The sequence below is a fragment of the Chenopodium album genome, chromosome 20 (assembly GCF_948465745.1).
Source record: "Chenopodium album chromosome 20, dcCheAlbu1.1, whole genome shotgun sequence".
NCBI lineage: Eukaryota > Viridiplantae > Streptophyta > Magnoliopsida > Caryophyllales > Amaranthaceae > Chenopodium > Chenopodium album.
The window spans coordinates 11674216-11696643 of record NC_137853.1 but is presented as its reverse complement, the minus strand read 5'-3'; the positions used below and the strand labels follow the sequence as shown (position 1 = coordinate 11696643).

At 34.1% G+C, this 22428-nt stretch overlaps 1 protein-coding gene and 1 long non-coding RNA gene across 2 annotated transcripts; one reads left to right on the top strand and one right to left on the bottom strand.

Annotated features, from left to right (window-relative positions):
- Positions 1-5229, top strand: LOC145598842 (uncharacterized). The gene is made up of 4 exons (XR_014103629.1): positions 1-257; positions 402-427; positions 1989-2641; positions 4939-5229. It is a non-coding gene; the product is annotated as an uncharacterized LOC145598842 (long non-coding RNA).
- A 10528-nt stretch (positions 5230-15757) lies between these two features.
- LOC145596799 (uncharacterized) lies at positions 15758-21670 on the bottom strand. The gene is made up of 10 exons (XM_081652996.1): positions 21459-21670; positions 21254-21357; positions 21020-21100; positions 19486-20375; positions 19202-19360; positions 18967-19054; positions 18740-18868; positions 17286-18658; positions 16732-17203; positions 15758-16515 (listed from the first exon to the last, which is right to left on the bottom strand). Exons 1-10 carry the CDS (start codon positions 21668-21670, stop codon positions 15758-15760), a joined length of 4266 nt encoding a protein of 1421 aa, XP_081509122.1.
- Positions 21671-22428: the final 758 nt, after the last annotated feature.

Genomic DNA, 22428 nt, shown 5'->3' with positions numbered 1-22428 from the left:
CTGCCCATCTATTCTTCTGCTCTCCTCTAATTAAACTTGGACTCCATCATCACTTTCACCAGTGACAAAAAAAATCTCAAATTTTAGGGGTTTTGTGGCTCGTCAGTTTCTGGGTTAATTTTGGGGTTTTGGCTTGCTAAATTTCAAGGAATTTGGGGTTTTGTGGCTCGTTAGTTTCTGGGTTAATTTCGGGGTTTTGGCCTGCTAAATTTCAAGGAATTTGGGGTTTTGTGGCTCGTCAGTTTCATAAATTTGAGGTATTAATTTACAATTTGCTGAACAATATTGTTGCTAGGTATATATCTCTATCGTTTTTGGCACATAATATATCACAATTCTCTAAATTTTCGTTAAAATTGGGAATTATTTGTTTGCATGTCTTTGATTTTGCGTTGGTGAAGAACAAGAATCGATCTCTTATTGCGAGGTAATTTTTTGCCCTTAATTAGATAAATTAATTTTTTTTTATGTTGTTTTTTTCGTGAATTCTGTTTTAAAATCCAAGTTTTCATGTTTTTTTTTTCATATTGTTTTTTGGTTTTTGTTTTGATTTTTATGGCGTTTTAGGGTTTTAGTTTGGAATGTTATGGGTTTTTTATATGAATATTATAGGCTTTGAATTTTCTGGTTTTTGATATGAATTTTGTAGGCTTTGAATTTTATGGGTTTTTGATATGAATTTTATGGGTTTTTGATCTATATGAATTTTCTGGTTTTTGATATGAAATTTGTAGGCTTTGAATTTTATGGGTTTTTGATATGAAATTTTCTTGTTTTTCTATGGTGATTTTGTGGCTGATGATTGCATTCTGTCCTCACATGCTCTACTCTTAGAAGCAATACTCATTCCCTTATAAATCATTAGACAACAACCCCAATACTCACGGCCTGCTGCTGATGAATCAAGTCTTGTTGTTAAGAATGTATAAGTTTGTTTGTTCGTTATTATGATATGTACGTATAGAGCCAAGGCAGCAGTGTGAACAGGATATGATCCTAGGTTTGGGAACTTTGGGTATAGTTGAAATTGATAATTGCTGATTAAATGTTATCCCTTGCACAGAGCTGGAAGTTTTTTGTTTAGTTTAGATCATTGTATTATTCTAATTTTGATAATGCCACTATGCTCTTCCTATATTGCTCATCTAATTTTGATTGTTTTTTCTGTATACTTTTCCATGTGCTTGAAAATCCATAAGGGAAAGGGGTTCATTTAGCAAAATTGCATTTTCTGACTGTAGATAATTTGCTGCTGGTCTTGGTTGTGTGTTATTGGTTGTGTTGAGATTGGCATGATGGAAGGGTGGTCATAGAATATTTTATGCTTTGCAGGTCTAGTTAACAGTCATCCTCTCCCAAAACAAGTCTTTTAGGTCATGCATATGTATTACAAGTTTAATTAACATTCAGAAATGATGATGCTTTGGTATTTTAAATAAACATATCATAGTGCATTAATATTTAGGTGACAAATTATGAGGTGCTAGCTGAGAGGTCAGATAATCTGAAATGGAGGAAATAATGTCACAATAAGGCAGAGCTAAAGTTACTAGGTATTTTTTGAATGCTTTCAGTGCAGTTGCTGTACTAGGTAGCTAATTATTTTGCTGCTTTGGCCAAATTTTAGTCAAAGTCATGGGCATGACCGTGGTCTGAAAAGTCAATATGTTTTGATTTCAGCTCTGAACATCATAAATGAATTCTAGAACTGAAATCAGAACTGAAATTCAAATCTGATTTCAGTTCTGGATTTCAGTTTTGATTTCTGGTCTGAACATCAGAACTGCATTACAGCTTGTACTTTATGGATTCCTAAGATTAAATGTTGTTGTTCTTGTTTCTTAATTAAAGAGGCTTTTATGCATTTAACTCACTTTTGGCCTTCTTAACTAATGCTTACTATATTCATTACTTGGCTTCTTATTGTCACGCTTATGATAATTTTTTATTTCTGTTCTTTTTAATAACTTATTTTGCGAATTTATCAGGTAAAGTATGTTGTACCGAAGCAAGAGAGCAAGGGACATACTTGCTGCCACATTTAAGTCACATGATCTAGTATCATCACAGTCACCAATTATCTCTAATGCACATACTTCTTCTGCTGCTGAAGCTTCATAACCCACCAAAAAACAAGCTAGAAAGTCACCACAAACTGAGGTTCTTAGGGATGACAAATGGGGACCTTTTTCTCCACCCATTTCCACTACAAATTCTGACCACCCACCACCTAATAATTTAGGATCCATTTGGAAAAACCCTCCTGGTTCAACATTTAATTCAGTTAAGGAAGCAGTTATGCAAGGTCAGCAAAAAAAATACCCACCAGAAGTTTCATCTTTAGTCCCACCTAATATCCCACCTAATGTTCCACATTCAATTGCACCAAACTCATTGAACTCCCCTTCTACTTCTCACAAACCTCCTGAGCGCCCAAAACCTGCTACACGAGGAATCCGGAACCGTGAAACAGGTGCTGTGAAAACCACAGCTACAGCTCCACAGGATAATCATGAAAGACAAAAAAGTGGAAATGAATCAGAAGAGATCCCGAAACAATCTAAGTCCTTACAACCAAAAGCACTTCCGGATTGGCGAGATGACATTGATTTTGACGACAAGGAGGAGGTTCTAACCATAGGTAAATGTTTTCTATTCAAAGTTGTCTGCTGATGCTTGATGTTGTTGTGGTGTGATCCTGCCCTATTGCTGCTGCTTGTTATTGTGGGGGGAGGGGGAGGGGGGCTAGCTTGTGTTATACGTGTTAGTGTAACAAAGCCTATCAATGTTTCCTGTCCTGCTCCCCTGCTGCTTGCTGTAAAGATTGTGTGTGTGTGTGTGTGTGTGTGTGTGTGTTGCAACAGACTCGCGTGATCAACACAATTAAAGCTTGAAAATCTTCTTACATACAACCAAAAAGCTGTCCATCTGAAAATCTCCTTTTTGATTAATGTCCATCTGAAATCTGTTAAGAAGCTTCCTGTCATTCTTTATTCACCATTAAGAAGAATCTAGGATAATCTTGATCCCTTTGTCTCCTTAATCCGCGTCTTAGTGCTCTTCCTGTTGCTGAAAAGATATTACCTTAAACAATGAGAGAAAATCAGAAATAGGATTGCCTTTATTTTGTGTTTTCTTCGATCATGTTTTGTTACCTCCCTACAACTTAGAAAAGTAGAAAGGAATGAATAAAATATTATGGGTTACAAGACTAAGAAATGACTTTTACCTACCTTCTAGTTCAAGAGCAGTTATTAATTTAGTATAGTAATCTGAAGTTAAAAGTATTACTCTATAATTTAGTATTGTAATTTTAGATGTTGCTCTTCTTTAATAAATGGATACTAGTATTTTAGAGGAGCAATTCTTTTTATATTACTGTACGGTATTACATTGTATATATATATTTATCAAATACTTAGAAAAGAAAATTGACTTAAATGTTGATATATATCCTTCAGTTAATTTAAGTGAAAATGTTAAAACTTTCGAGTTCTGCATTTAAAAAGCTTGGTAGTGCAGATAACCATAAATGTTGCTTTTCTTTGATCAGAAAATTTATTTATATATAGTAAAAAGAATTAACTAATCTTCCAGCAAATCAATACTTCGTATGTCTTTAAGAGATTAAATTCATTATAGAGTATTCTTTGCATATCTTCCTTTTTGGTTGTATGTAAGAAAATATTATTCCTCTGTGTGGTGCGTGATCAACACAATTAAAGCTTGAAAATCTTGGTTATATATTTGATTAAAGCTTCAAGCTTGCAAAAGTGATAAATATGGCTTTACTACTTTAATCTATTACAAACTATTTTCTGAATAAGGCTCCTCTAGTTATACTACTATCACAAGCATATAATTGGCAATACAAGCCTTAATTACTACATGTACCATATTTGGCATTTTACTACTTTAATCTATTACAAACAAATAGCTAAAGTAACTTGTCCCCTGCTGCTCCCTTGCTTTCTAATGGCTCCTAAGGCTTGATGTTGTTGTTGGTGCGCTGCTTCTGTTTCTGCCTCCTGCTGTAGACCAAAGGTCTACGGGTGGAGGGTGAGGGTGTATTGCATGTGTGTGTGTGTGTGTGTGTGTGTGTGTGTGCTGCAATGGCTGTATAATCAGTTAGTTTGGAAATGATATAAATGCATAATGATACTACGTACACTCTTGGCAAGGTTCAGTTCTGAATTCATCATAAACCTATTCCCATTATTAGACAAACTCTCTTAAGCTTTCTAATGGACAGCAAGAAATCTCTGCTTGCTTTTCTGCCCTTGTGAAGAGCTTCTTATGGCTTTGATTTTTCTCAGAAAATTTCATGAAAAATGCATAGACAAGGGTGGACTAATTTTATGTGATTGTTGAGGTCTGATGATTTTACTTGTGTAGAGCTTCTTACATATGGCTTCTTAGTGTAAAATTGTTATGTGATTGTTGAGGTCTGATGATTTTACTTGCTCTAATTTTTACCAAAAAAAAAAAATACAAAATTTCTCATAAAAGATGGATGAATAAATAAGACAAGTAAAATGAAAGTGAGATGAATTCAAACAAAGCTGATGTTTCCTCATCCTTATGTTGCTATCAACAACTCTGCTGCTGCTATCTTTTATTATTATGCTGTAATGCTTTTGTTTTTAGTTTATGTATGCTGTTTTAGGAAGTACTTTGAAAGTTTAGTGTGGTATCATATGCCCTCTACTTTCCTTTTGTTAGGATTGCTGGTTATATTCAGCAACTTTCCTTCTTTTGTTCTGATGATTTATTTCATCAGTTATATTATGATATAATATGAATGTGCTTCCTTTGTGTTAAAAAATATATGAAGTATGAACTGAGTGTGATCAAGTTATTCATATGTGTAATGGTGGTTGCTCTGGTAAAAAATGATTTAGACTAATTTATACTTTGTATTTTTTTTTTTTTTTGAAGATTGGAAAAGGCAATGTAGGTGCAACAAAAGAATAGGCCGGGACACTTGAGCATCAACAAGCGACTATATCGATCAATGTGGCCATCATCTATCTATTTTGGTTTTTAGTCTTATATTAGTGATGTATTTATTTAGGGACAAGCTACATACTATAATATGCGACCATTTTTTTTTTATTGATTGTACTGTGTTAATGTTTTCTTTTCTAAATTTGGTAATTAACTACGTACTCTTTTTATTGTTGATTAATTATGGTTTTTTTTAATCTAGTTATATAGAATTTTTGTTTATTTTTATTTTAATGTTATTATTTAATTTAATTTATGATAAATTTAAAAAATTATAATGTATTTATGATGATAAATTGATAAAAGAAAAAAAAAAGCTTAAAAAATAAATCTAGACGCTTTTTAATGTCTACATAATTGCACATTTTCAAATTTCAAAGACTTTCCCGCCATACCATAGGCTGACATGAATAAACGCAAGACAACAAAAAGCGTCGCTAAATTTGATTATGTGGACAGGAAAAAGCGTCGCTAAAATACTACATACATTTGGGATAATGCGCGAAATACGTAATTTTCGACGCTTCGTATATTATTTTGGACAATAAAAAGCGTCGAGAATCCCGACGCTTTTTTGTGTCCTTGAAAAATTTTCGACTCATGGATTTTCGACGCTTTTTTGCAGCGTCGAGAATTTATTTTTCGACGCTTTTTAGCGTCGAAAAAAAGCCTAAAAAGCGTCCAAAAAACACGCTTTTTGTAGTAGTGTTTGTGGAGGAGCATAGTACAGATGATTTTAAGGTTTGTCTGTGTATTAATATCAATGATCATGCATGTTATTAATACCTTGTTAATGGATTCTTATGTACTATTCTCCTTTTATGCTTGTGAAAATAGGAAATCAGTGAGAAGGCAAGACAAAGTCAGTCTTTCAATGAATACCCTCACCATTTAGGAGCCAAATCATATGGTGAAATGAATATTGTATGGCGTAGAAAAGGGTATATTCCCACAACATCTTCAGCATCTAGTACTTCATCTTGTTCTTCGGTTGTGTCTAGTTTGCCGGATAGGACATACGCTTGGCTTCTAGCAAGATCAGTAGAAGATGATAAGGGAAATCCTTATTTGCCGGATGAGAAAACAAGAGAGGTGAAAGAATCCATTGTAAGTATATAATAAGTTTTTATTTCAATTTTGAATATATTTTGTTAAGTTTATGTATTACAACCAGATTTTACTAACTTGAAGACTTTGTGTAGGATAATTGGAGAAAGCAACAAGCTGATGGGAAATTTGTTCCTAATAGGCATGATGATATCTTATCTCGTGCCCTTGGGAAAAAGGATCGTAATGGTCGGGCAATAGCATTTGGCAGTGGAATTGGCATTAAAGCTGTATGGAGATCCGGAGAGAGGCGTAGTGGCCGACGGGGAAGGGAAATTGGAGATGCTGAGCTGGAAGAATTAGAGGCAAGAGTAGCCCGGAGGGTACGCGAGGAGACTATGCAGGAGATGGACTCTAAAATGGATTCCATGGTTCAAGAGAAGTTTATGTTATTTGCTAAACAGATTGGTATTCAAATTCCAACTGAAATGATGGAAATGAATAACATAGGCCGGACGACTCCACAAAATCCTAGTAGTTGCCAATCAGTGGGTGATGATCCATTTGCAAACATACAGGTATCCAAAACTTTGTTCTAAATTTTTCTTTTTTTAATTTTTTTTGTAATGATTTATGTCTGTGATATTCTTTTAACTATGTAACTCATTTTTTTTTTTGCAATGAATTTTTTCTATCTTTGTAAGGAACCGGTTCCATGTCGGCTATCGTTGTTGAAAAATGACTCTGAGAAAGTCATTGTCGCTGAAGGTACATATCATCCACAGTTAATCCTTGATCATCATAGTAACCTCCTTCCAGATCATGTGAGGGTAAGTGTTGATGATTTTTTTGACGAGTTCAAAGAATACTCGGTTCCAGTTCCTTCTTCAGTTATCAAGAAACTTAAGCATGCTCACGGTACCTTTACGCAATGGCTGAAACACTTGGTTTCACTCATGCATGACAAGGTATATTATTTTTATAACAATTTACGTAGTTTGCCATACAAAAATATAGCAAATTGTTGAATAGATTTGCTTTATTATTGATTAGGAATTCATATCAAATAAGAACGTTGATAACAGTATAGCAGCCAAAGAAAACATGCAAGACAAAGTGAAAGTAGTTGAAAGTGGTCACGAAACAAAAGAGTCCAACACCAATCCAAAAAAAGTTTTTCTTATGGATTATGCTTTGGAAAAGTTGTCTCAGAAGTGTGGGTCTTTGAATAGTTTGTTATCTTCATTACCCGAAGGTGAAACTATTAAGGTAAAGGTTGATGCTTGGACCTTTAATTATGAAGAATGTAAGGACATCATTATCAAACGTGAAGATGTCAATCAACTTCTCACGGGAGCTTGGCTGAATATTTCAATTTTGCAAGTTTTTATGATGTAAGATATTCAAATTTCACTCTTCCCATATATACTTTATTACCAATTATAATGTTATTACATGATATATATGTAGGGCCTTGAGTGACAACATACTCGATTCGGTGGATGTGGCTTCCATTGGATTCATGTGTCCGGAAATGATTTCAGAAACCTATTTGCATAGTGATGCAGATCGTATCCTATTATACATGACACATGTGATGGAAAAACAAAAATCTAAGCACTTCATCTTATGCCCATACCATGAAAAGTATAAACTTTGAACTTGTATTTATTTGAACTTTGCAAATTGTTGATATTATTTACTCATTTACAAATGTGTGTCTAATTTATCATGTAGGAATCATTGGGTTCTTTTGGTTTTATGCATGGCTAAGCGTGAAGTCTACATCTTTGATTCTTTGAGGCAAAAGCGAAATTTAGCAATTAAGTTTGCAATGACAAAGTAAGTCTAATTTGTTATGAATGTCATGATTTTATGTGTGTAAGGATAATAGATGGTTTTACATAATATGTATGAGTATGTTACTTGTTTCAAATGTGTAGTGCTTTTCGAAGTTACAAGGCATTAAGTGGACAATCTAGGGGAAGTAAATTGACATGGCATTTGGGACAGGTTACCTTAATTCCTTGCCCAAACTTTTAGTTTCTTAATAATTTAAGTATAGCAATCTAATTCAACTTATAAATATAATTACATGTAGTGTCCTCAACAATTGGGTGGACGTGAGTGTGGCTACTACGTCATGCGTTATATGTACGAAATACTTGAACAACATCATAGTAGTGAGGATCTTATTAAGGTATGAGTTGTACGAAATTTCATTTTTGTTTGATAAATACAATTTGATGTTAGCTACAATCTTGAATTAAAACTTTCCACTTGTATATTTGTTGTGTTGATAGGATTTTTCAAGAACTACGTCGTATTCCGTGGAGGAGATAAATGAGGTTCGAGATATTTGGGCAGAGTATTTTATATGTAATGTTGAACTTTAGATTTATATTTAGCAAATGTTGGACTATTGTTTTGGATTATAGGCTTGACATGAATGAATTTGGTTAATTGGTGATGGGATGATGAGTATAATGTCAATGATATTGAGATGTAAACTTATTGGACGGGTTGTTAATACAATGTCGTCATTCCCAATTTTATGGGTAGGCCAAAATACAAAGGAAACTCTGCCGAAATTTACATTTGCATTCATTAATATTGCATTTTAATTTCAAGTATTGGCGTTAGCATATTACGTTATACCACTACTAAGGGAAACAGGTACTACAAACATTGCCAAGCAATTATTATAATTTAAAAAAAAAAAAAATTCACATCATTTGCGTCACTCATTAAACAAACAAGTGACGCAAATAACTCGCTTTTATATTGTCTAGATAGTTATTTGCGTCACTCCTCAATAAACAGATGACACAAATACAAAACAATAAGTTGCTCAGAACAGTTATTTGCGTCACTCGTTTGTTTAATGAGTGACGCAAATAACTCTTATTTGCGTCGCTTGTTTATAAAGGAGTGACGCAAATAACCCTTATTTGCGTCGCGCCTAGGAACGACGCAAATGATTTAAAAGTCATTTGCGTCGCGAGCAGTTGCGTCGCTCATAAAAGCGACGCAAATACACTATAAATGAGCGACGTAAATGAGCCTTTTTCTACTAGTGACTATACCCCAGAATGTCATCAGAGAGTTCAACTATTCATATCAAAATTGATAAACATGATTCACGTGGGCAATGGAAAAAAAATGTGGTAAAGTGGAGCAATAATTTTGTTGTGATGTTGTCATAAATTTCCCAAAATTGAAATGTCAATTTTGCTATTACGACTTAAGTAATAACAAGTAAAGGCTGTAAAATCCCCTATAAAAAAAATAAAAATAAAAATAAAAAAAAAGGCTGTAAAACCCATACCTTTCATTCTAAATCCCGCAGCAATTTTTTTTAGTAGACATGTTGGATGTTGAAACTTTTACACAGTTTTAATTTGACGCGTTGTTGCTTACCGATTACGCACATGCATGCATGTACTTGGTACGTTGTTACTCACTTACTCTTATTTCGTTCGTCTCATAAAGTCCTAAACCTTTAGCTTAATTTATTCTTACTCCCTTTGCAAGTCCTAGATGTTTAAATTAGCTTTATTGTATTAAATTTATAAATAGACACAATTATTAATTAAAAGAAAAAAGTTACTCCGTAATACAGCAATTGGAGTTTCTCTCCATTGAATTTTGAAAACATTCTACATATTATTTTTAAATTTATTTCTCTTTTTTTTTATATAAATAAATACATGAAGGGTATGTAACAATTGTAGGAAAGGATGAGAAAATCATGAAATGACCAAAATTTGTAAGAACAAATATGGTGGCCAACTTGCCACAGAACTCAATGAACTAGACTACAAAGCCGCAATTTGTACATTTCTATCAATGTTTATTTCCTTCCAAGAAAGATAAGCGCACTATTCACGTTTGAGAGTACACCTGTACACCTAGATAATTTTTATGTCCAAGTTCATTTTATTTTTTGACATGATCCTTGTAAGTCTAACACCAAGTTGATGATGAATATCAAAATTCAAAAGTTAAACATCATCATAATTCATCAGATTTAACGCTTATTCGACCCAAGATATGCAAAGAAATATTCTATGTTGACCTAATATGTGATAGTTAGGGTCTGTTCACATTTACTGAACTGAACTGAACTGATTAAAGCTGATCTGAACTGAACTGATTGGAGCTGAACTGAAATGAACTTAGCTGAAATGAATACTTTATGAGAAAAGGAAATTAGGAGCTGAACTGAAGTGAATTGATTGGAGCTGAGCTGAACTGATTGGAGCTGAACTGAACTGAATTGAACTGAACTGAAATTAAGTAAATGTGAACAGACCCTTAAGCTTATCATGGGCTTGGGCTGGGCTTTTAAGGGCCTGTTCACATTTACTTATTTTTAGTTCAATTCAGCTCCAATCAGTTCAGTTCAGTTCAGCTCCAATCAGTTCAGTTTGGTTCAGCTCTTAATATCCTTCTCTCATACAATATTCATTTCAGCTCAATTAAGTTCAGTTTAGTTCAGTTCAGCTCCAATCAGTTCAGTTCAATTCAGATTAGATCAGTTTAGGTCCAATCAGTTCAGTTCAGTTCAGTTCAGAGTGTTGGTGGCAGGCCAGCCCAGCTAAAAGTCACCTTTAGCTATTATGCATGGCTTTTAACATTTATATTATTGTCATTTGTTTAAAATTATAAGTTTATGGTTTCAAAAAAAAAAAAAGGAAAAAAGAAAAAAAGGAAAAAAAAAAAAAAGTTGTCAGTTTATGGCGCAATTTATTTATGTAAGGCTTGTTATTATATTATTTATGTAAGGCTTGTGATTATATTACGACTATTCCCCCAGAAATGTCAACAGAGTTCAACTATACACAACAAAATTGATAAACATGATTCACGTGGGCAATTGGGAAAAAAATGTGGGAAAGTGGAGGAATAATTATTTTGTCATTAATATCCCAAAATTGAAGATGTCAATTTTGTTATTTACGACTTTAGTAATTCCAAGTAAAAGCTATAAAACCCATACCTTTCATTCTAATACCGCAGCAATAAGTAGGCATGTTGGATGTAGAAACTTTTACACAATTTTAATTAGACGCGTTGCTTAGTTGCTTACTGATTACGCACATGCATGCACGTACTTGTATGTTGTTACTCGTTTACTCCCTTCGTCTCTTAAATTGTCCTACACCTTTAGTTCTATTGTTAGAAAAAGAGAAAATTAAGCTTAGAAATAAACACAATTATTAACTTAGAGCAATTGGAGTTGCTCTCCATTTTTTTTTTTTTAAAGTGTCATACTTTTAAAATTTGAAAACATTCTACATATTATTATTTATTTTTATAAAAAAAAAAAAAAAATTCTCTTTTATTTGATACACACTTCTATTTCTCTCTTTTATTTGGCTCACACTTTTAAAATTTGAAAACATTCTACATGATTTAAAACTAAACATTAATGGCTGAGATTAAAAAAAATAATACAATAATTATAGCTAATAAATAATCTTCCTTTTTTTTTTTTTTTTAATTCTTGTGGTCCTCTCTTCTACATTCTTTTTGTTATTACTTTCATTTCACATCTTAAAATACGGAGTATAATTTTCTAGTAAGTCACACGTACTACCTAATATCTATGCACCCAATAAAATTTTCCTAAAACTTTACGCTGGAATTAATAAAATGTGTTAATGAAAAAATAAATAAAGGGTATGTAATAATTTTAGGAAGGGATGAAACATCTTGAAATGACCAAATTTTGAAAGTATGGTGGCCAACTGGCCACACAACTCTATGAACTACTCCCTCCGTCTATCTCTAAATTACATTCCTACTTCCGTCTATTATGTGAGCAATAAATGCTACTCCGAGTAGGAATGTATTTAGGGAAGGAGGGAGTAGACTACAAAGCCGCAATTTGTACATTTCTATCAATGTTTATTTCTTTCCAAGAAGGATAAGCGCACTATTCACATTTGAGAGTACACCTAGCTAGTTTTTATTTCCAAGTTCGTTTTATTTTTTGACATGATCCATGTAAGTTTAACACCAAGTTGAAGATGAATATCAAAATTCAAAAGTTAAACATCATCATAATGCAACAAATTTAATGCTTATTTGACCCAAGATATGCAAAGAAATATTCTATGTTGACCTAATATGTGATAGTTAAGCTGAAGCTTGTATGCCTAGCACACATTTATAACATTATCGTCATTTGTTTGAAATAGTAAGTTAAAAGGTGCAATTTATTAATTATGTAAGACTTTGTTATTACGTGGCGTACCCTTCTAAAATGACATAGTCCCACGTTAATATTTGAATATGATTTGAGATACGACGATGATGTACATGTTTTAATGTATGCTTGACTATGTCCCTTTATGTATTGCCAAAAAATTTATACGGAGTGTAAGGACAATGGTGGCTTTCAAAGCCAAATTTATCCTCTGTCCATTTCTTTATTAAGGGGCTGTTTGGAATGTGGGAAAACGAGGTGAGAATGGGATTATTAATCCCAAGTCTCCATAATTTCATGTTTGTTTGATGGGAATTAGTTTAGGGAGTGGGAATAAGCTTGAGAATATTTACCCTCTATTCCCACCATTTTATTACCTAGGGGGTAGGTGATAAAATACTGGGAGTTCTCTAGCTATGTAAAAGACATAATTGCCCAAAACTTAATAATGCATATCAAATTTGAGTCTTTGAGATTTAAGACAATAAGGATAAAATTGTAATTTTGCCCTTTAATCCTAATTTTATTCCAACTTATATGCCAAACAAGAGATTGGGAATATTTGATAAACTCCCACTTACCAATTCTCATTCCCATTTCCACTTTATATTTCTCAAATTCTCATTCCCACATGCCAAACACCTTGTAACTTCTAACCACTATAAAATAAGAGATATTTTCGACTAATAATTATATATCAATGAATGTATATCAACAACATTCTACTCCATATTACTTTAACTACTACGTACTATTACATCATTTTCGTATAGCCTGTTTGTTTAGAGTGAGGCCAGGTTTAACTCTAGTGGTTAGAACTTCTCTCCCGATTTCAGGAGATCTTGATATCGTTTTTAGGCACCCATCCTTGTAGTTTTCTAAACACTAAAAAATATAGCCTGTTTGTTTAGAGGGATAGAAGAGGAGGGACACAATTTATTTGTCTGTTTAGAGGGATTGAGGAAAAATGGGTAGTTATTCCTCTAACGGGGCATTTGGCAATAGGGATAGGGATATCGAGGTTAAGAAGGTAGGATTAGAATAGAGAATTAATAGGTGAAATAAGGATAAAAATTATATTATTCATTGTTTGGTAAGATTTGGGAATTAAATTGGAATAAGTAGTAAAATTACATAACTATCCTTACTAACATTTCTCCTCTCCCCTCTTCCTTCCCTTTCATTAAGGGTAAAAATGTCTTTACATGTCAATATTATTCCCTACACCTTATATCTGCCCCCCTTGTTACATAAATAGAGAGATAACTCTATTTTTTATCCCTATCCCTTTCATATGGGATAGGACAATTCCCATTAACCAAACAAGGGATTATTAATCCCGATTCCACCGACCTACAATTCCTATAAACAAACACCTCTAAATGTAATGGGGTTGATATAAGGTATGGAGATAGAATTAAATGAGTAAAAGACTTTTCTACCCTTAAAATGAAATAGAATGAAGAGGAGAGTTAAGAATTACGTACTCTTGAGATATTTAATTTATAAAATTGCATTATTGGAAGGGGGTAATTAATTTATCACTACTTAATCATCTTTGATTAATCAAAACGGTAGGGCTATATGGATGATTGTATATAAGTTTTTATATAAAACCATGTCACGTACCATCGATAGACCACTTTGTACGTAGAGTTTAGGACAAGAGCTGAGAAGAGAGAAACTAAAATAGGATCACATACTTAGAATGGTTCACAGAAAATGTCTTATAATGCTTGATAAAGCAGGGTCTCACACAAATATTTCTCATAGTCATTAGTTATAACATAGATAATTAGTGGTAGGTGCACCCGGGTGTACCATGCGCATGGTGTATCCGATCAAAACGACATACCCTAAAACATAAAACGCATACCCCTCGCAAATTTAAAAAGGCGGAAAGAACATTAAGAAGGATTGTAAAGAACATGGGTTTACAAAAGAACATAAAAGCTTTGATAAAAAGAACTCGTGAAATGGAAAGGTGGTTTAATTATTTTTTTTTCCGAAAATAACTGACACATGTCCCACCTTTTTTGGTAAAAATTGTGAGTAAAAATCATTTCAAAAGTAATCTTCTCTCTCTCTCTCTCTCTCTCTAGATCTTTTCTCTGTATCTTTTTTCTATTTTTCAAAAAATTTCAAAGTAAAACCGTCATCTTCAAAGTGAAAACCTAGAAAAAATTGTTCTTATTTCAACAATTCAACTTTCAAATTTGAACAAATGGTGGATTCCAATGAAGTGTAAGTATAAATTTTGTACATGCAAACAATTTCTCGCCAATAATTTGGAATTTAAAATGTTTAATTTTGTTAATTGTGGGTTTTTTTTTAAATGATTAAAGCAAAGAAGTACAAATTGTTCCAAAAGAACAATTGGAGGAGAAAGAAGAACAACAACTGGAGGAAAACCAATAAATGTTAATTTTTAACTTGTCAATTTTTCGAATTTTTTTCTTGGTTTTGAAATTGTTGAATTTTCAGTTGGTCTCACGTTGATGTTTTGTAATTGTTTTGCAGTAATTTACAAGAACTAGATGAGGATGACGAGATTTTACCACTTTCTGAAATGTTTAAAGTAAAAGGAAATGTGAGTAAAAACAAACATGAAAATATGAAACCAATTGTGGACCCCCTTATCTTAAGATCCATAGAAATTATGGATGAGAATATTCCCAAGCAAGTTAAAGTATCATTATCTAGAATATTCATGTTGTTCTGTTCCTTTTTTGGTTATTGAATACTTCAATGGCATTTAAACTTTATTATAAATTGTAGATCTGGTTGGTAGGGTCACTAAAATTATACTATGATGTTGTTTTTGGTTAAGATAATGTCAATAATGTTCTTTTTGAGATATGTGTATGTTCATTTATTATTTAAATTAATACATAATTTTAAAAAATTAATGAAGTCAAAACTGAAGATCTTTCACAACCCCAAGAATTGAAAGACAAAGCAAAAAAGAAGAAAGCTTATCGTTTCAAACAAATTGCTACCAAAAAAAGGTATTGGTTAATATATAAATGTTCTTTTCAGTGTGCATGTTCTTGAGATATGTTATGGATGTTCTTTTTAGTGAGATGTTCTTTTTATGTATTATGAATGTTCATTTTAGTGTGCATGTTCTTTTATATATTCTGGATTTTCTTTTTAGTTGATGTTCTTTTTTATTGTTATAAATGTTCTTTTCAGTGTGCATGTTCTTGAGATATGTTCTAGATGTTCTTTTAAGTCGAATGTTCTTTTTATGTATTATGAATGTTTTTTTTTTTTTTGGTAAATAGAGATTTTACTACCAAAAGAGAAGAAAGTTACAACCCACAACAGCTAAGCTGTAACAACCCGTACACCAAAAGACCAAAAAGGCCAACAAACACCAAAAACAGTTCCTAATTCTACCCTAGCCACCTTCTAGGAAGGGTTCTAGGAAGAACCAGGAACAAAACTACTGGACTCAGGAACTAAGGCACCTTCTAGGAAGGGTATTTAAGACCAGGACCAGACTGCATACAACAAAAACCTGTCAGCACTATTACATCTACAAGCAACAAGGAAAATAATGTCCTTAATCAAACCAGTTCCTGGTTTGCAATTCCCTGTAAACATCAATGCATTCCTCTGTAGCCAAATGTTATAAATTGCTTCAGAGAAACACATAGCCACAATTCTGCTTCTACTGTCAGTCTTCCTGCATTGTCTAGCAATCCAGTTCTGCTCCTCTGAGAAACTAAGAATAGGCCTAGAGTAACCCAAGATTTGCAGCACTGAAGACCAGATTTCTTTAGAGTACCTACAGCCAAAAAAAAAATGCTCTACTGTTTCATTTTCTGCAGCACAGAAAAAACAACAAGGGTCATAAGCAATCTGCCATGACAGTAGTCTGTCTTTAGTAACAAGCCTATCTATAATAGCAAGCCAAGTGACAAAAAGACTCTTTGGAGAGGCCTGGTTATTGCAGATAACTCTTTTCCAAGGAACTTTAGGTCCCTGAGGCTTAATGACATTGTAAAGCTTCTTGATCTGCATTTTTCCATTAACAATGACATTATTCCAATCATCAATATCAGTCACAAGAATTCTTGTAGTTAGGATTTTCTTCAAAATCCAAGAAGCTTTTTTAGGAATGGCAGCAGTCCATATATCCTTGCCTGCAAAATAATAGATATGAACCCACTTTACCCAGAGGTTATCAGATTTGCTAGCAAGATCCCACAAAACCTTAGCTATAACTGCCTTGTTCCAATCTTCCAAAGAAGTAACATTTCAGCCCCCACAGGTTTTAGGCAAGCATAAGAATTTCCAAGCAACTAAGGCCATCTTAGAGGGATTGCTTTTCCCAGTCCACAAGAAGGACCTAAATCTAGACTCCATTTCCCTTAAGATTTTCTTTGGCAAAATAAAAATCTGAGCCCGAAAAGCTTGAATGCCAAAGAGAACACTTTTAATCAGTTGCAATTTACCAGCATAAGAGAGATTTTTGGCAGCCCAAGTATCAATTCTACAAGTAACCCTTTCAACTAAGGGCCTACACTCAAAAATAGTAAGCTTTTTAGAAGAAAGAGGCACACCAAGGTACTTAAAGGGTAAGGAACCATTAGCCATTCCCAGCACTTGCTGAAGATCAGATTTCTCATGTTCTAAGATACCCCCAAAATAGGCATCACTTTTATCCAGATTTGCAGATAGTCCAGAAGCTTCAGAAAATTTCTGGAAAGCTTGAAAAAGAAGCTTAACAGAACCCAGATCAGCTCTAGCAAAAAGCATAAGATCATCTGCAAACATCAAATGAGTAATCCCAAGTTTCTCACACCTAGGATGAAGGTTATAGTCTGGATTCTTAGTCATGTCCTGCAAATATCTTGAAAGATACTCCATACACAAAGCAAAAAGGAAAGGAGACATAGGATCACCTTGCCTTAACCCTTTTTTTACCTGGAAAAGGGACAGAAGGGTAGCCATTAACCATAATTGAGTAAGAGACAGAGGAGATACATTCCATAATCCAGTTGATGACCCTATTAGGGAACCCCAACTTACCAAGCATAACCTCTAGAAAACTCCATTCAACAGAGTCATAAGCTTTCCTAAGGTCTATTTTCAGTATACACCTGGGAGTGATAAACTTGTGAGAATAGCCTTTAATCAATTCTGTAGCAAGTAGAATATTATCACCTATATGCTTGCCTGGGATAAACCCAGCTTGGGCTTCATTCACAATAGACCCTATAACCCTTGCCAACCTGGCAGTTATGACCTTAGTGATCAGTTTATAAACTAAAGTACAACAAGCTATAGGTCTGTATTCCTTCACATAAGAGGGGTTCTGAACCTTTGGAACAAGAGTAATAGTAGTACAACTCCAAGCCTTCTCTAACACACCAGTATCAAAGAACTCCAAAACAACTTTGTACACATCAGTTTTAATATGGTTCCAAGCTTGTTTGAAAAAGACAGCATTAAACCCATCTATGCCCGGGGCTTTGTCATCACCAATATCAGCTAGAGCAAGGTCAATCTCAGAGTGGGAGACAGGATCAGCAAGAGTGTCTATATCATCAGAGGACATCTGATTCCCAGCCCTAACAACAGCAACATCAACAGCTGGCAAAGTGTTAGCAGCAGTACCCAAGAGATTTTGATAGAAACTGAGAATTTCAGCTTGAACCAAATTAGGATCTTTGAGTAAAACATCATCATTAGTGTAAATGAAGTCAATTCTATTCCTAGCCTGTCTTTGCTTAAGGACAGAAAAGAAATAGTGAGAATTAAAGTCTCCAAGCTTGATCCAATTCACCCTAGACTTCTGCTTTAAGATACTCTCATGAGTATTCATCCAATACTTGACTATCTCAATACCAGCAGACTCTTGAGCATGAAGAGAGGCATTAGTAATATCATCAGCCAACAGAGATTGAATCTTAGCCAAGGACAACCTAGCCTCTTCTAACCTGTCAGTGACTTTAGCAAAATGCTTGATATTTAAACTTTTAAGACCTGTCTTGACAGATTTTAGTTTCTTCCAAACCTGTAACATAGAGTTACCAGTGACAGGGACATCCCAATTAAAAGCCACAATCTCATGAAAATCTTTATGAAAAGCAAGGCAATTTAAAAACTTAAAAGGTTTGCCTTTCCCAGAAACAGACTTCACTACATCCACAAGAACAGGACAATGGTCAGAGAGAGAAGGAGGAAGATAAATAGCCTCATTGTGACCATAAGCTAGTAACCAGGCCTCATTAACTAAACCTCTATCAATTCTAAAAGCAGTCCTATCCATACCATGACCTTTATTATTCCAAGAGTAAAAAGAACCTTTACTCTTGATCTCAGCAAGCTCCAAGTCATTAATAAAATCCTTGAAATCCTTAATCTCATAATCAGTAACTGGATTTCCATTGATCCTATCCTTAGAAGACAGGACAGAATTAAAGTCACCAATACAAAGCCAAGGCATCTAAATATTACCTAGAGCCTTTATACCAGGCCACATAGAAGACCTATGTTGAATAGAGTGCAGGCCATAAACAAAGGTACAAGCAATTTGATGTTGTTGATCTTTAGAGGTGATAACAGTATGAATGAATAGCTCAGCCACTGTAACAATATTAAGAGAAACAGCATCAGGTTTCCAACCAACCCATATCCTACCTTTAGGAGAGAAGAGTGGTTGCAAATCCACTCCCAAGCTCTACCAAACTTCTTTTTCATAGCATCAAACTTATGAAATTTAACTTTAGTTTCTAGAATAGCCATAACATCAACTGAGTGATCACTGAGCAACTGCTTAACAGTAGTTACTTTATTAGGGTCATTAAGGCCCCTAATATTCCAGGTTGTAATAATCATGGCACCAGAGGGGTATTACCATCACCCCCGATAGGAATAGCAGCCACCTCATCAGCCATGAAAAAAATTGTAGGCATTAACCTTTGTAACCACATGCTGAGTTTGCCTATTAACCTGAGATTTAGTCTTTCTACCCACCAATCTCCACCCATCATCAGAATTGACCAACTGATTGTCTTGAGCAGGAGTAGTTACAGGAGGATTAGCAGATTTAGCACTAGTTTGCTGAGTAACATTAGTCTGAGGAAGAGTAGGCTTAGGTTTAGGCACCCACACCTATTTTTCTACCTGAGCAGCTTCTTTCTGAGCAGGAGTAGCTTGTTTCTGAGTAGCTTTAGGAGCAGAGCAATCATGACCAGCCTTACCACACTTTTGCAAAAGGGAGGCTTCCATTCAAACTGAACCTTAAGCTCAACAGTATCATCAGTTGGTCTCTCAATCCAGACAGAATCAGGCAAGACCTTAGTTACATCAATTTCAACAAGAAACCTAGCAAAAGACACCCTAAGTTGCCTAGAAGTACATTCATCTGCACAAATAGGCACACCCAATAGACTGCCAATTTTGCTTAGGGTATCAATTTCCCAATAGTTCAAAGGTAAGTTTAGAAGCTTGACCCATAAAGGAATAGTTCTGAGCACTTCAGAGTGAAAATCAAACTTCTCACTCCAAGGTTCAACAATAGCAGGCTTTCCATAGAACATGTGGGGTCTAGAACACAACAAATCATTCACATTAGCTGTAGAGTGTAAATTGATGATAAAATAGCCATCATCATGCCAGAAGATTTCTGGTTTTTCAAAATCACCCCAATTCTGAGCTATAAATCTATGGACAGCAGCAGTAGTAGGGTAATATCCCACAACATAGAATATCACAGCATTACACCACTTCTTATTACCCTCAAGTAAATCAGCAGGAACTAATTTAGCAATAGGCTTACCTTCCTTAAGAACAGGAGCAACATAGGACATAGCAGACCCTTTTGCAGCAAGCTTCCCTTGGAACAAAGCCTCCCATCTTGAATCATGAGGAACCACACCACCAGGATGTTCAGGCACACTAGCAATTGGTATGGTATCACTAGATTTAGGTAAAGAAGCAGGATCCAGATTAGAATCCAATGGAACAGTAACCGAAGAAACCCTAGTTACTATTCGATCGGAATCCTTTGAAATCGAGCCAAAATTGAGACTCTGAGCTGCAGCAACAGCTTCTAAATCACTACGGGGTAGCAACCCAGTAGATGGATGAACTAATCAAGGAGCTGGGGTAACTAGTTCATCAATTTCATCAATCACAGTTGGGTTGAATGAAGATCCAGAATTCCTTAAACTTTCCAAAATCTTTTCAATAGGAGCTATATGAGTCTATTTTGCAGCAGTTTGGGGGAGAGGAGTAGCTTGCTTCTTCTTTTCCATTGATAACGACCTCAAGGAAGAAAAACCATCAAAATCGCAACACCATGGAAGAAGAGAGAAGAGAGAAGAGAGAAAAGTCAACGCAAAGTCAACCCCCAATATAATGTGTTTTAATGCATTTATGAATGTTCATTTTAGTGTGCATGTTCTTTTATATATTTTGGATGTTCTTTTTAGTTGATGTTCTTTTTTATTATTATAAATGTTTTTTTTCAGTGTGCATGTTCTTGAGATATGTTCTGGATATTCTTTTAAGTAGGATGTTCTTTTTTAGTAGTATAAATAATCTTTTCAGTAAGCATGTTCATTTTGATTGTTGTAAATGTTCTTTATAAGTTATCTTAAATGTTTTGTTTTTTGTATTAAAAGTGTCAGGAAGACTAAACCAGCTGGGAAACCAGCTACTGATAAACTTGTAGAAAAGGAAAAGTGGAGAATGTTGGTGGAAAACAAATTGTGTTAAGGAAAAGGAGGGCACCATTGGGAGAGCCTATGCTCCCAGTTATGGAAAAAGATGATGTTGGTGTTTCACAATCAGCTTCACAATCAAAAGCTGAATCTACAATAGTAAATGTGCCCAAACCAAAAAAACAAGAGGAGGAAAACAAAGGATGATAAGGAAGATGAACAGGATGGAAAACAAAAAATGGTTGTAGTAGAAATGAAGGAAGTAGAGTTGAAGCAAAGGCACACTGTTAAGCCTTTACAAAACCTGGTAAGAACTTTGCAAAGCACGAAACAGGAGGAGAAGTTGCAAGCCATTGAAGATATGGGGTTTCGCGGTTTCTTGCATCTTGATATGCCAAAGGGCACCCCCTAAGTATTCAGCCACACTTGTGGAGAATTTGGAAGTTGATGGTCTCTATTTCTTATGTGATGAAAATAAAAAAATCGATATAGAACCAATTGATGCCCACCTGGTATATGGTTTACCAATAAGAGGTGAAGAGATAGTAGATGCTGCCCTTGAGGATGAAGTTTCAGTTGAGGTGATGAAAAAAGTGAAAGCATAGAATGATGAGAGCATTCCAAACTTAACAGAGTTAGCTGGAAAGTTAGGTAATCTAGACACACCCTTTGATGATAATTGGAAGAGGAGTTTCTTACTTATTGTAGTGAATTCCTGCATCAAGCCTGTGTCTAACACGCAGCCTTATTTTAGGTAAAAATATAGTGTTCTTTTCTCTAAAGTTTGTGTTCTTTTTCTATAAAGTTTGTGTTGTTTTTATGAGCTCATGTTCTTTTTTTACAAATCTGATTTTCTTTTTATACACTGTCATGTTCTTCTTATAAGTTGTTATTCTTTTGTGATAGGTTCATGTACACAGCAGCTGACACTAACAAAATTTTAAAATTTGACTGGTCTTCTTATGCAATAGAGAGCTTGAAGAAGATGACTATTTACTGGAAAAAAGATAGAAAAAGATTTTTTTTCCTAGACCCTTGCCATTTGTTACGGTAATATATTCTTAATTTACATATGTACTTTTTTGTACTTTCATATGTACTTTTTTGTATTTATAATATGTTTATAGATTATCAGTTATTTCATTATTTATATACTAGATGTTCTTTTTATATATTCTGGATGTTCTTTTTATATTTTCTTGATGTTCTTGTTAGTTTGATGTTCTTTTTAACTTATATTTTGAATGATCGTTTTATATATTCTGGAAGTTCTTTTTATATATTCTGGATGTTCTTTTTTAGTTTGATGTTCTTTTTAACTTACATTCTGGATGTTCTTTATATATGTTCAAGATGTTCTTTTTATATATTCTGGATGCTCTTTTTAGTTTGATGTTCTTTTTAATTATTATGAATGTGTTTGTAGATTATCATTTGTTTCATTCTTTAATTATTTAGATTTGCTACTTTGACCACCTT